Consider the following 14114-nt stretch of genomic DNA (forward strand, 5'->3'; position numbering starts at 1 on the left):
GGGGGGGCAGGGGCAGGTCCGGATCTCAGCAGGAGGCGACGGCCACTCACCAGGTCTCGGATGAGCTGGTCCACCAGCTGCTCCCCGCCCCCGGCGCCCTCGCGAGCCGGAGGGGAGCGGGAACGGCTCGCCGCGTCCTGCCTCTCGGCCCGGGTCGCCCGCGCCGCCGGGGGCCGCCCCGCACCCTCCAAGAGGCCCTGTGCCAGCGCCAGGTACCCCGAGGCCTGCTCGCCGCGCCCCGGGGCCACTTCGGCCCGCCGCGGCCGCCTCTCGGCAGCTTCGGGCCGCCGCCGCTTTCTGAGCGCCTGGGCCTGCGCCAGCTCCTCCTGCCAGCACCGGCGGAACTCGTCCAGGCTGTGGTCGTCCATCGCCGCCGGTCCGGCCCGGCCCTCCGCGTCCTCCTCGGCCCGCCGGCTGCCACGGGACAGTCCCTCCGCGGGAAGTGTCCGCCGCGGCCGGAAACCCGCGCCTCAGCCGCACTCGGGTTCCGGGTGGGCGGCCCCGCCCCCGGCGCGCCCCTCCAGCGGTCCCCCGCGTAGGGGGCTCGCGGTGCCCCAGGCCAAGGTCGGTGTCCGACCCCGCGTCCAGCCTCTCGGCCTGTGGTTCTTGTCAAGCGCGGACTTGGCGCCAAGCACCGTTTCTTGGGTCAAAATAGGCCATTGGTTAAATAAATTTTGCCCCATTAGAGTGTAAGAAAGATCCTAACTAGAACGTCAGCAACTGAAGAGCTGAGACGGCATCTGTTTGTCCATTGCTAGGTCTTTAGCCCTCAAAACAGTGCCTGGGACATAGGAGCTGCTCTATACATAATGAATCCATGAAATACTATGTAGCTATTAAATATTACATGTAGAAAATTTAATCACATGACAATATAACCCAGCAAGAGAAAGCCAGGGTACATCAACATTCGGTACGATGCCAGCCTGTTTTTTTGAGTACGTATGCAGAAGAGCTCTCTAGAGAGGGCTGGATTATGGCTTAGAATATACAGATACAAGCAAAAAGAGCACTAAATTTTCTACAGTGAAAGTTAGCCTAACCCCGATTCCCCCAGAAAGCAGAGCCTGAGACCTGGGCTTGCAGGTAGCTAGTGTATCCGTGATTATGGAGAATAGGGGTGGGGTACCAAGAGAGCAGTGCGTGGGGTCGGAGGGACAGCTAATCCAAAGACCATCTTGAGTTGGTCTTGCTGTAGGCAACTTACACTCCAACCCAGAGACCTTCCAAGCAGCCTTGAAGAAGATACCACAGGATTGTCCTCCCAAGAGATTAGAAATGGAAGAAAGGAGACTTTATTCACTCACCCATCCTCCATTAGAAAAAGGTTAAGGAAGGAGTTTTTCATCATCTCCTACTTCCGAGTCGAGTTTAAGTATAGGAGTTGCATGTACAAAGCCAGTTACTACAGCAGTGATGAAGTAAAAGGGGAGTCAAGAGGATGGGGTGTGGGGCGTATTAAGAGACAAGTATTCCTTTTGTAATAAAAGCAATGACCTGTTTTCCTCAGAACATTTAGCTTACATTCTGCTTCACACTACAGGTTTTCTGAATGGAATTCCAAGGGTCAAATTTGTTTTATCTACTTGTGAGTCAAAAATCCAAATAGGGCTTTTCTGATAACTCTGCAGTTTGCAGAACATCTAATATTTAAGACAAAATTTTTAAAACACATAAGATGTTAAAAAAAAAAAGCCATTGTTTTCTCTGGTTCTTTTAAAAGGATTGTTACAGGGGCAATGCAGGCAGGCAAATGCGGCCATTCCTCACCCAGTGAAAGTGGAAAAGAAAAAAGAAAAAAAAGGAAAATATGTCAAAAGGAAGGAAGATACTATTCTCTACTCAGTACTGCCTACCATTCACTGACAATATTTATGCTGATTTTTATCTTTCTAATAGTAAATTCCTGGGCCTCCCATTTCCTCAAATGAAAAAAATTTTTTAAAAAATACCTTCCCTTCAGAGTGACTAAGGCTGACGGAGGTTTATAAAACTCCTAGCACCTGTAAGGCACAGAGTAGGCATTCAGTAAATGCTGTCTAGGAACCATACTAATAAGTCTTGGCTGGTACAGATTACATCCAGAACAGGCCCTAGAAGTCTGGTGTTCCACGAGACCTACCTTTCTTCTCGATCATGGGTTCCTTGCAAGTTCAAGCTTTGCTAATTCAAGCAAGGAGCAACTGAACTCAGAATGGCTCACAAAGTTAAAAGGAAAATAACCAGATCCTCCAAATGCCCAGAATCAGATCAGATTCAGGGATTTCATTATAGAAAATCATGAACCATCTGTTTTGGATGATGTCACCACCTGTCTTCTATCTTCTAAGACTCAAATTCCCAGAGCTTCTCAGTGTGGCCCCTGACCAGCAGCACCTGGTAACCTGTTAGGAACCCAAATCCTCAGCTGAGACCATGGAGTCAAACGCTGGGGGTGCAAACCCAACAATTTGTGTTTTAAGAATCCCTCTCGGTGCTTCTGATGCACAATCCAGTTTGAGAACCAGTACCCCAGAGAATCATCAGGACGGCCTGGTTCCTTGAAGAGTGGGGAGTTGTAATGGGCTCAGTTTCCAGGACTACATGAAATGGGGAGGCAGAGTTCCCCAAAACAGAAGAGATAGGGAGGAATACTGGGACAAACTAAAACATCTACAAGGCTATCACAGAAGGGAGACTCTGGAAAGTCGGTCTTCAGATGTCCCATGCCATCAGTTTCCTACTGCCCACTGGGGATGTGTTATGTATCCCCCTCAAAACCCAAGCTCAGGTCTGCCGAAGCCCCAGAAAGAGGACTGAAAAATGGCCACCATCTCCTCCCCCCCCATACTTCCTATCTCATTCGCCCTCCTCAGGCTAGGCACCATGCTGCCAAGGAGGAAGGACTTCCTTACCTTTAGGTCAGGGAAGTCTTAGAAAAGTAGAGAGGGCAGGGGACAAAAGCAGAAATTATTAATTTGTTTGTTCTCAGGTACAGAAAAGTGTATTAAGTTCCTAATGCTAGTGTGAACAAGGGGCTTAAAACAGCACACAATTATTCTTACAGTTGTAGAGGCCGGCAGTCCAAAAGCAGTTTCGCTGTGCTGAAACCAAGTTGGCAGGATCATGCTTCCTCCAAAAGAGACTGTTTCCTGCTTTTTCCAGCTTCTCGAGTGGCATTCCTGGGCCTATGGTTTCCATCTCCACGTTCCAAGCCAGCAGCGTCACATTTCGTTCCAGTTACTGCCCACCTTCTCTCCTGCCACCCTCTGCCTTCCTCTTATAAGGATACCTGTGATTACATAAGGCACACCTGGATAACCCAGGCTCCTCTCCTCAGCAGCGTTAATTTAGACACACCTGCAAAAGCTTGTTTTGCCATCTAAAGTAACATTCACAGGTTCCAGGGATTAGGACCTGGCTATCTTTGGGGGCCATCATTCAGCCTACTGCAGAAACCCTTCAGTGACCACAGACTCAAATGCCTACAGGTGACTCCGGGAAACAAAAATGAGGCACGTGGGCCAGGTGTATGCCGTCCCAGGCTGGACTAAGGATACCCATCTAGACAATACTCTGCTCCACCCACCTGTCGGATCTCAATCCAGAGCACTTGAAAATAAATACCTCCATTTTTACTTATTAGCAACAAATTCCACTTTTTTAAGGAAGAAAGATTTTTGTTTAAAGTGTACCTTGCACTCGGTGGGCTTCAAACCCAACAGGAGTTCATTCTTGAACAATCCACGAGGTAGGACAAAACTTCCTTCAACTTACATTAAGATACCATATCCTTAGCTCTTGTGAGTGGGACGGGAGAATCATACCTCATTCGGGATCATTAATGTGTGAGGAACACCAGGAGATTATTATAAAAATGTAATACAAGGAAATGATTATGATTTTAAAGTGCATTGTTTAAACACACCAACAAAAACATCACAATGATACGTAGCCATTTTGAACACCCACATGACCCTGATGTATCCCTCTGGGTATTATTGCCTTTATTGCTATTTTATGCCTTCATAATCAACAAAATATAAAAATCCTGTGGGGTAAAAAAAAACTTTGGTCTTCAAAGAAAAAAAAGAAAAGCTATCTGTAGCAAGAAACAATTGGCTTTTTCTTGAGAATTCCCCCATCAATAATTCCTTTTTTTTTTTTTTAAATGTTGCACAGACGGAACTCAGTGTCATCTGCCAGCTACAGACTTAGTCATTCAAAAGAAAGTTGTCCCATATGGACACCACTCCCTGTCTCTCTCTCTCTCTTCCCTCCATCTCGCCCCGCTTTTATTGAAGCCCCCCTCCAATCTGCCCCTTTAATCTCCCCAGCCTGGTTCCAAAGCCCCTCCCTCTGGAAGTTTACCTTCTCTCAGAGGAGAAGCAGGTTGTGTCCTTGGGTCCCTTTTATTTCTCTGGAGAATTCAGCTCCAGCCCAATGCTCATCAGAGATGCTTCGCTCAGGCACACAAGGAGGAGATGGTGACGTTGGTCCACGGGATGGCTGTTCTCACTCCAGCCCAGACTCTGAGATTCCAAGGGCTGATTTCCTTGCCTGCCCGTTTAGAAAGCAATGCTCAAGGACAAGTGTGAGTTTTTCTTGGAGCCTCCATTCTCTGGGTGCACATGAAGATATTCTTGTTCTTTTTTTTTTTTTTTAAGATTTTATTTGTAAGTAATTTCTATACCCAACATGGAGCTTGAATCCACAACCCCAAGATCAAGAGTCACATGCTCCACAGACTGAGCCAGCCAGGCACCCCAAGATATTCTTGTTCTTAGCTTGACTTTGACCCTGACTCCTCCTATGAAAGAAATTCCCCTACATTATTTTTTTTTTTTGAGATTTTATTTAGAGAGAGAGTGTGTGTGTGCAAGTGAGGGATGGGGCAGAGAGAGAGAGGGAGAAAATCTCCAGCAGACTCCATGCTGAGTGCAGAGCCCAACCTGGGGCTCGATCCTATGATCCTAAGATCATGACCTAAGCTGAAATCAAGAGTTGGATGCTTAACAGACTAAGCCACCCAGGTGCCCTTTTTTTTTTTTAAGTTGTATTTATTTAACTAATCTCTACACCCAATGTGGGGCTTGAACTCACAACCCTGAGATCAAGAGTCACATGCTCTTCCAACTGAGCTAGCCAGGGGCCTCACTAACATTTTTTTTTAAATTCCAAATAATTTCTCCCAACTTGTTTCTTTGCAACTCCAATCAAGTTTTTCCTATCTCAGCAAACTGCACCACTACCCAGATACTTTAGTAGGAACCTGGTTCTCACACCTGCAAATCCTGACAAGTTTACCTCTACAATATATCTTGAATCTGTCTGCTTCTCTCCATCTCCCCCCACCATCCTAGTTCAAGTAAGGACACCAGATAAAATACAGGGTACCCAATTACATTGACATATCAGACAGACATTAATTATTTGTATAATTATGCCTGTGCAATATTTAAATTTGAGATAAGCAAAGTAACTTTTTTTTTTTAAAGATTTTATTTATTTATGTGACAGAGAGACAGCCAGAGAGAGGGGGAACACAGCAGGGGGAGTGGGAGAGGAAGAAGCAGGCTCACAGCGGAGGAGCCTGATGTGGGACTCGATCCCGGTACGCCGGGATCACGCCCTGAGCCGAAGGCAGACGCTTTAACGACTGCGCTACCCAGGCGCCCCGCAAAGTAACTTTTTATTATAAATATGTCCTATGCAATATTGGGGGGGGACATACTTATACTGAAAGTAATCCTTTGCTCATCTGAAATTAGAATTTAACTAGATGTCCTGTATTTTTATTCACTAAATCTGGCAGCCCCAAGTCCAAGGCACTGACATTGCACCTGGACCACTGCAATTACTCCTAACTGGCCTCCCCACCTCCATTCTTGCTCCTGGCAATGAATCACTCAGCTGCCAGAAGGCTTTTGTAAAAGTGAATCAAATCAGGACACCTCCATTTAAAAACACCTTGAGGTGCCTCCGTGTTCTTGAATTCACAAATAAGATCGTTTGTGAAAACAGCTTTATTGAGATCTTATTCACATGCTGTACAATCTAACGGCTTTTATGGTATGTATAACCATCACTACATTTTATTTTCTTGAGATTTTTATTTTTAAGTCCTCTCTACACCCAATGTGGGGCTCACACTCACAACCCGGAGATCAAGAGTTGCGTGCTCTCCCAACTGAGCCGGTCACGTGCCCCCATCACTATATTTTATAACATTTTCACCATCCCAGAGAGAAACCCCGCCTTGCTTTGGCCATCATCCCTAATCCTTTCCTAGACAAGCGTAATTCCATTTTCTGTATAGATTTCTCTATTCTGGACATTTCATGTAAATGGACTCATGATTTGGGTCCTTTTGTGACTGGTCTCTTNCCCTCAGATCACGTTTGGACGTGCGTCCATGTTGTAGATTATTAGCACTCTGCTCCTTTTTACGGTGGAATAAAATTTCACATTTTGCTTATCCCTCGATGGGCATTTGGGTTGTTTCCACCCTTTGGCGATTGTGATTACGCTGCTCTGAACACTCGTTACGGGTTTTTGTGTAGACACATGTTTTCATTTCTCTGGGTTAAGTCATTTATTTTTATTTTTTAAGTTTTAATATATTTATGCACTTTAAGTAATCTCTACACCCAATGCAAGGCTCAAATTCATGACCCCAAGTCAAGAGGCGCGTATTCCTCTGACTGAGCCGGCCAGGCGCCCTTGTTGGGTTAAGTCATTTAAAATCATGTTTAATCATTTGAGAAACTGCCACATGGTTTTTTCAAAGTGGCTGCACCACTTTACACCCCAGCCAGCAGTGTATGAGGGTTTGCTGTGTATCTTACACCATCCCATTCAAACCTGTCTGTGGTCTGAAGAAGGTAAGCCTTTTCCCACCCCCAGGGTCTTTGCACATCCTTCTGTCTTCCCAAATACTCTTGCCATATCACTCCCCAGTGCAGCTGCCCCGCTTCACCCTTTGGCTCTTAGCTTCAGTGTGACCTCCCTAAGTGCCTCATCTAAGTGACACGTCCACACAATTTTCTCAAGCCCTGATATTGACCTTTACCTTACTGGGCAAATTGTTTTATTATTTGCGTGTTTGTCTGTCTCTCCCATTAGAATGTAGGCTCCCTGAGAGAGGGAACCATGTCTAGCTTGTTCATCCTTGTGTTCTCAGCCCCCAGCACAGAGCCTGCTTCCTAGAATGTGGTCAATGATTGTTGGTTCATTGGCTGAATGAATGAATGAACAAATAGATGCACGAATGATGGTGATAAGAGAGGGCAGAAGGTGTTTCTGAGGTTTGTGATCACACTTACTAGATGTTCAATAAATATCTGTTACTGATGAGGCTACAAGTAATAAAGATATGCACACACACACACACACACACACACACACACAGATGGAGTTGCAGAGAGAAAGATAAATTCACTCCTATAAGAAGGAAGTGAGAGATGTCATTATAAGTCTCATAAATCTCAACCCAAGTGCTCATACAGGAGATAGAAGGAGTTGCCTGGTCTTTTCCATTTTCCAATCTGCTAAAGAGTCTCCTCTCCTTTTTGTTTAAATAGAAAAATCACTCTGAGCACTTTGGAACTCTAATTACAGGTGACACACAAATGGAAAGAAAAATAGGAAATCAAACATTTGAGCCAATAAGGTACGATTTATATGGGCACTTAATAGCAGCAAAGTGCCCTAAGCCACTCAGGATTTCCTCAAAGCACTTTGCAGATGGACATTTCAGGAGCTGTCGTGGGGATGAAGTCAGGAATGTCTGTCATGTGCCTGAGTTCTTTGGAGACGTGTCATTGTTGTGAATCTTAATGTCTACCTTCACAAGATTTCTCCAAGGTCAATGCCACGTAAGACCTTCAGATTGCAATCAGACTCTAGCCTACCTCTGCAGCCTGATCTCCGGATACTTTCCCCCTTCAATCTCTAAGCTCTAATTCTCTCGAACTCTTGCAGCTTTCCCCTCCATCGTGCTCTCTCTTGCCTGAAATTTTCATCCCCTCTTGCCTACACCTGCCTGACTCCTGCCAGGTTTCGTTTGAGAGGACACTTGCTCCAAGAAGCCTTCCTTTCCTTCTTCCTTCTCCAGACTGACCTAGGTTCTGTATTACTTATGATTTTTAGGTTGGCTTTCATTTCTGCCTGTAAGGAGCTTGGCAGGCTCCACTCTGTCCTAACAACAAGTAAAAAACTGAATAGAATGAAGAATGCGTAACAGAGGTGAGGACACAGAGAAAACCACTGCCCCCAAGAGTGGAAACAGGTGCATACAGGGAGTCTCAGCTTACCAAAGTAGACTCACAAGTGGAAACCAAGGCCAGGGTAGGACATCTTGAACTGTAATTGACAAATTGCTAGAGGCTCGGGGTGGACAAGTCTGAGATTTAAAAGTTCCAGAGGGACCTAGTCACAGAGGGGGCCCACACTTTTTGGAGCTTTTCCTCCAGGATCTTGATCAAGTTCTCACAATAAATATGGTGGTGGAAGTCTTCTCTTGCTTCCAGCAGTGAGAGGAGAAAAGAACCATTTTGAAATATAGCAGAGCACCTGCCTTCAGGAGAAACTAGTTAACCAGAGCCTAACCCGCTGGAGTATTATCAGAGCCTAACTGATGTGGGGGAAGGGAAATACTCCAATCCAATTAGCTCCAGCCTTCCACACAGGAGAAGGAATTCCAGACCATTCCAGCCATCCTGTCCCACCTAAGGGGAGAGAGAAAAAAACTGAGAAAAACATGAAATTCATATTATAGAGGTATAGGTTCACTTAAAGACAGACCTAATCATAGGAGTATGGAAGGCTTCTGCCTCCCCACACCTCCCACTATGTTACTAAAGATCTAACAGTTCCTTTAACCTGATATGGTATGTCAAGCTATCAAGAAGAAATTGTAAAGCACACTAAATGGAACACACACACACACACACACACACACACACACACACACACACACAATTTGAAGACATGGAGCAAGCATTAGAACCAGATACAGCAGACACGTTGGAATCATCTGACCAGGCATTTAAAACAACAGTGTCGAATCTGCTAAAAGCTCTCATGGATAAAGTGGACAGCATGCAAGAACAGATGGGCAATATAAGCAGAGAGATGAAAGTCCTCAGAAAGAACCAAAAAGAAATGCTAGAGCTCAAAACTGTAACAGAAACGAAGAATGTCTTTGATGGGTTTATTAGTAGACTGGGCACAGCTGAGGAAAGAACCTCTGAGATTGGGGATATCTCAATAGAAACCCCCAAAATGGAAAAGGAAAAAAAACAAAGACTGGAAAAACACAGAAGGGATTATCCAAAGACTGTGGGACAACTACAAAAGGTGTAACATACATATAACGGAAACACCAGGAGGAGTCAAAGAGTAAGGAACAGAAGAAATACTGGAAAAATGATCACTGAGAATGGTTCCCCAAATTAATGTCTGGCACCAAACCACGGATCCTGGAAGCTCAGAGAATTCCAAGCAGGATAAAAAGGCACCTAAATCTATCCCTAGAAGTATCACTTTCAAACTACAAAAAAGGAAAAAGAAAAAAAAATCCTTGGGGCTCCTGGGTGGCTCAGTGGGTTAAGTGTCTGCCTTCAGCTCAGGTCATGATCCCAGAGTCCTGAGATCGAGCCCCACATTGGGCTCCCTGCTTAGTGGGGAGCCTGCTTCTCCCTCTCCCTCTGCCTGCCACTCCCCCTGCTTGTGCTCCCTCTCTCACTGGCTGTCTCTCTCTCTGTCAAATAAATAAATAAAAATCTTTTTAAAAAATTCTGAAAGAAGCCTGGGGGGGGGAATGCCTTATCTATAGAGTATCAAAGATAAAAATTACATCTGACTTCTCAGAAGCCATGCAAACAAGAAGGAAGTAGAGTAGAATATGAAACATATTGAGAGGGAAAAAAAACTATCAACCTAGAATTCTGTACCCTACGAGATTATCCTTTCAAAGTGAAGGAGAAATAAAGACTTTCTTAGGCAAATAAAACTTATGAAATTTTGTGCCAGTAAACTTGCCTTGCAAGAAATGTTAAAAGTTCTTTAGAAAGAAGGAAAATGACACAGGTCAGAAACTGAGATAGAAAAAAAGGAAGAACATCAAAGAAGGAGTAAGCAAAGGTAAAATAAAAACTTCTATTTTTCTTATTCTTTTTTTTTTAAGTAGGCTCCATGCCCAGGTGGAGCCCAATGCAGGGCTTGAACTCATGACCCTAAGATTAAGACCTGAGCTGAGGTCAGGAGTGGGATACATAACCGACTGAGCCACCCAGGTCCCCCTATTTTTCTTATTTAAAAAAAAAATATTTTATTTTTTATTAGAGAGTGAGAAAGAGCATGTGGGGGAGGGGCAGAGGGGCAGGGAGAGGGACAAGCAGACTCCATGCTGTGTGGAGCCCAATGTGGGGGCTCAATCCCATGACCCCAACACCATGACCTGAGCCGAAACCAATAGTCAAATGCTTAATGGACTGAGCCACACAGGCACCCCTTTCTTATTCTTAATTGATCTAATAAAAATAGTTTGTTCAAAATACTAATAGCAACAATGTATCCACTTATGTATGCTTATGTATATATGTCTACCTATGCTTATATTTAAGTGAAATGAAGGACAGCAATGATGGGAGGGAGGAATTAGGGTTACTTTGTTATTATCAGGTACCCCACACCATCCACAAAGTGGATACAGTTATTTGAAAGTGGGCTTGGAAAGTTGCAAATGTATATTGAAAACTCTAAGCAAGCACTAAAAAAGTTTTAAAATAAGTGTAAATGATATGCTAAGAAGAGAGATAAAATGGAAACATATAAAACAACCAGTGAAAACCACAGGAGGCAGAAAGAGTGGAAGACAAACCTAGGAACAAAGAACAGGGGCAACCAATAGAAACTAGTAACAAAAACAGTAGCTATTAACCCAACGATATCAATAATTGCTTTGAACGTTAATGGTCCAAATGTACCAATTAAAAGACATAAATTGTCAGAGTGGATTAAAAAAAAAACAAGACCCAACAATAGGTTGTCTACAAGAAGCCCGCTTTTAATATAGAGACACATCTATATTAAAAGTAAATCTTTTTCTCCAAAAGTAAATGGAGAAAAATACTCTATGTCAGCACCGTTATATAGCAGGAGTAGCTACATTAATTTCAGACAGAACAGACTTCAGAGCATAAAAAGGTATCAGGGAAACAGAGGGCATTACATAACAATAAAGGGGTCATTATCCAAGAAGGTAACAATCCTTAACTTATATATGCCTTGTATTTGAAAGCCTCAAGCTATGCAAAAATCAATAGAATTGCAAGGAGAGATAGATGAATCCACTATCATACTTGTAGACTTCCACACCCCTCTATTAGAAATGGACAGATCCAGCAGGCATAAAATCAGTAAGGAGATACTCGAACTCAACAATACCATCAATCAACTGGATGTAAATGACATTTATAGATGACTTCATCCAACAACAGCAGAATACACATCCTTCTTAACCTCACATGGAACATCCACCAAGACAGACCACACTCTGGGCCATAAAACACACCTTTAAATTTTTAAAGAATAGAAATCATACAACGTCTGTTTTCTGACTACAATGGAATTAAAATTAAGTGGAATTAAAATGAAATTAATATCAGAAAGATAATTGGAAAATCCCCAAATACATGAAAATTAAACATACTTCTAAATAACATATGAAGAAATCTCAAGAAAAAAATTTAAAATATTTTGAACTAAATAAAAACACAACTTATCAGAATTTGTGGGATGCAGGGAAAACAGTGCTTAGAGGAAAATTAATAGCATTAAATGCATATATTAGAAAGGAAGAAAGATATAAAATCCATAATCTAAGTTTCTACCTTAGGAAACTAGAAAAATGAGAGCAAATTAAATTCAGAGTAAGCAAAAGAAAAGAAATAACAAGAATTAGAACAGAAATCATGAAATTGAAAACAGGGAATCGACAGACAAAAATCAATGAAAACAAAAGCTGATGCTTTTAAAGATCAATACAATTGATAAGCCTCTAGGCAGGCAAACTAAGAAAAAAAAGAGTATATAAATTACTAATATGAAAAACAAAAGAGGGGATATCATTATAGATCTCATGGACTTTTTTTTTTAAAGGAGACATCCTCTTTTTTCGAGAAAGAGAGAAATAGCGAGAGAGAGCACCAGGAGCAGGGAGAGGGAGAAGCAGGCTCCTCACTGAGCAGGGAGCCCGACATGGGGCTGGATCCCAGAACCCTGGGATCATGACCTGAGCCAAGGCAGGCACTTAACTGACTGAGCCACCAAGGAGCCCAGATCTCATGAATATTTAAAGGAATACTATGAACAACTCTATGCCCACAAATTAGATAATAGATGAGATGGACCAATTCCTTGAAAGGTACCATCTGCCAAAAGTCACAGAAGACGAACTAGATTACCCGAATAGGCCTGTGCCTATTAAAGAGATTGAATCAATAATTAATAACCTTCCAGAACAGAACACATCAGGCTCAGATGGGTTCACTGGTGAATTCTACCATACCTTTGAGTAAATTATACCAATTCTTTCCAATCTATTTCAGAGGATAGAAGTATAGGGAACACTTTTTTACTCTTTCTATGAAGGTAGCATTACCCTAATACCAAAACCAAAGTCATCTCCAGCAAAGAAAACCACAAACTAATGTCTCTCCTGAACATAGAGAAAAAAGTCCTCAACAAAATGTTAGCAAATCAAATCCAACAATGTATAAAAAGAATTATAACACCATGTCTGTGATATGGTGATTTAGAAGAAAAGTATCTATTTGGTCATTCAGATGATCAAAATATATTTCTAATATATATTTGGTCTTCCTCCATGGTTCCTGCCTCACAGCTTCCAAAACCCTTGGAATTTCCTAAGTGTTGAGAGTGATACTCAATATTATGTTTTTGAAATATGTGCATATTGAGTATGCCATGGTATGAATATATCACATTTCATTTACCCACTCTCCTTTTGGGGGATATTTTTGTTGCTTCCAAATTTTGCTTATTTCAAACAATGCTGCAATCAGCGTCTTTGGGCACCACTGGGAGACTTCCTCTAGTGCAGGCGAAACTGTCATTTCCTCCTCCTTCCTTGCCAATAAAATCCTGATTTTGCTTGAATATTTTGTGCCCAGCCACAAGGAATAAGTAATAATTTGTCTAAGGCAGAGGTTGGCAAAATTTTTCTGTAAAGGCAAAATAGTAAATATTCTAGGTTCACAAGTCATACAGTTTCTGTCACACATGCTCAATTCTGCTGCTAGAATATAAAAACAGACACAGATGATATTTAAACAGATGAGTGTGTTCCAATAAAACTTTATTTACAAAAAGAATGGACTCACCAATGAAGACATACAAATAGCAAATACACTTATGTAAAAATGGACAACGTCATTCACCATTAGGCAAAAGCAAATTAAAACCACATGGGTGGCTCAGTTGGTTGGGCATCTGCCTTTGGCTCGGGTCATGATCTCGGGGTCCTGGGATCAAGCCCTGCATTGGGCTCTTTGCTCAGTGGGGAGTCTGCTTCTCCCTCTCACTCACCCTCTTGTGCTCTCTCTCAAATAAATAAATAAAATCTTAAAAAAAAAAAAACCCACAATGAGGCATCACTACATACCTATCAGAATGACTAAAATAAAAAATAGTGACAACACCAAATGCTGGAGAGTATGCAGAAAAACTGAGATCACTCATCCACTGCTGGTGGGAATGTAAAGTGGTACAGCTACTCTGAAAACAGTTTGGTAGGGTCTTAGAAAACTAGACATACAACTATCGTGTGTCCCAATAATTGCATTCCTGGGCATTTATCCCAGAAAAATGAAAACTTATATTCATAAAAAGACCTGTATATGAATGTTCATAGCAGCTCTATTTCCCCTGCCCCAAACTGGAAACAACCCAGATGTTCTTTCATGAGTGAATGATTTAATAAATTATGGTCCATCCATACCATGCCGTCAGTATCTTTACAGTGGTGATGGATACATGAACCTACACAGGTAATTAAATTGTATAGAACCTAACACATGCACACATATACAAACACACAATTACAAGTA

General features: G+C 42.7%; 1 protein-coding gene across 1 annotated transcript in view; it reads right to left on the minus strand.

Annotated features, from left to right (window-relative positions):
- Nucleotides 1–388, minus strand: part of FBXW8 (F-box and WD repeat domain containing 8) — a 116376-nt gene extending 115988 nt beyond the window's left edge. Inside the window, exon 1 of the mRNA XM_040619883.1 lies at nucleotides 51–388. Coding sequence (XP_040475817.1) covers nucleotides 51–368 — 318 coding nt within the window. The 5' untranslated portion in view covers nucleotides 369–388. The remainder of the gene's footprint in view (nucleotides 1–50) is intronic.
- Between the last annotated feature and the right edge of the window lie 13726 nt (nucleotides 389–14114).

Source organism: Ursus maritimus, unplaced genomic scaffold (assembly GCF_017311325.1).
Source record: "Ursus maritimus isolate PB19 unplaced genomic scaffold, ASM1731132v1 scaffold_33, whole genome shotgun sequence".
Classification (NCBI taxonomy): domain Eukaryota; kingdom Metazoa; phylum Chordata; class Mammalia; order Carnivora; family Ursidae; genus Ursus; species Ursus maritimus.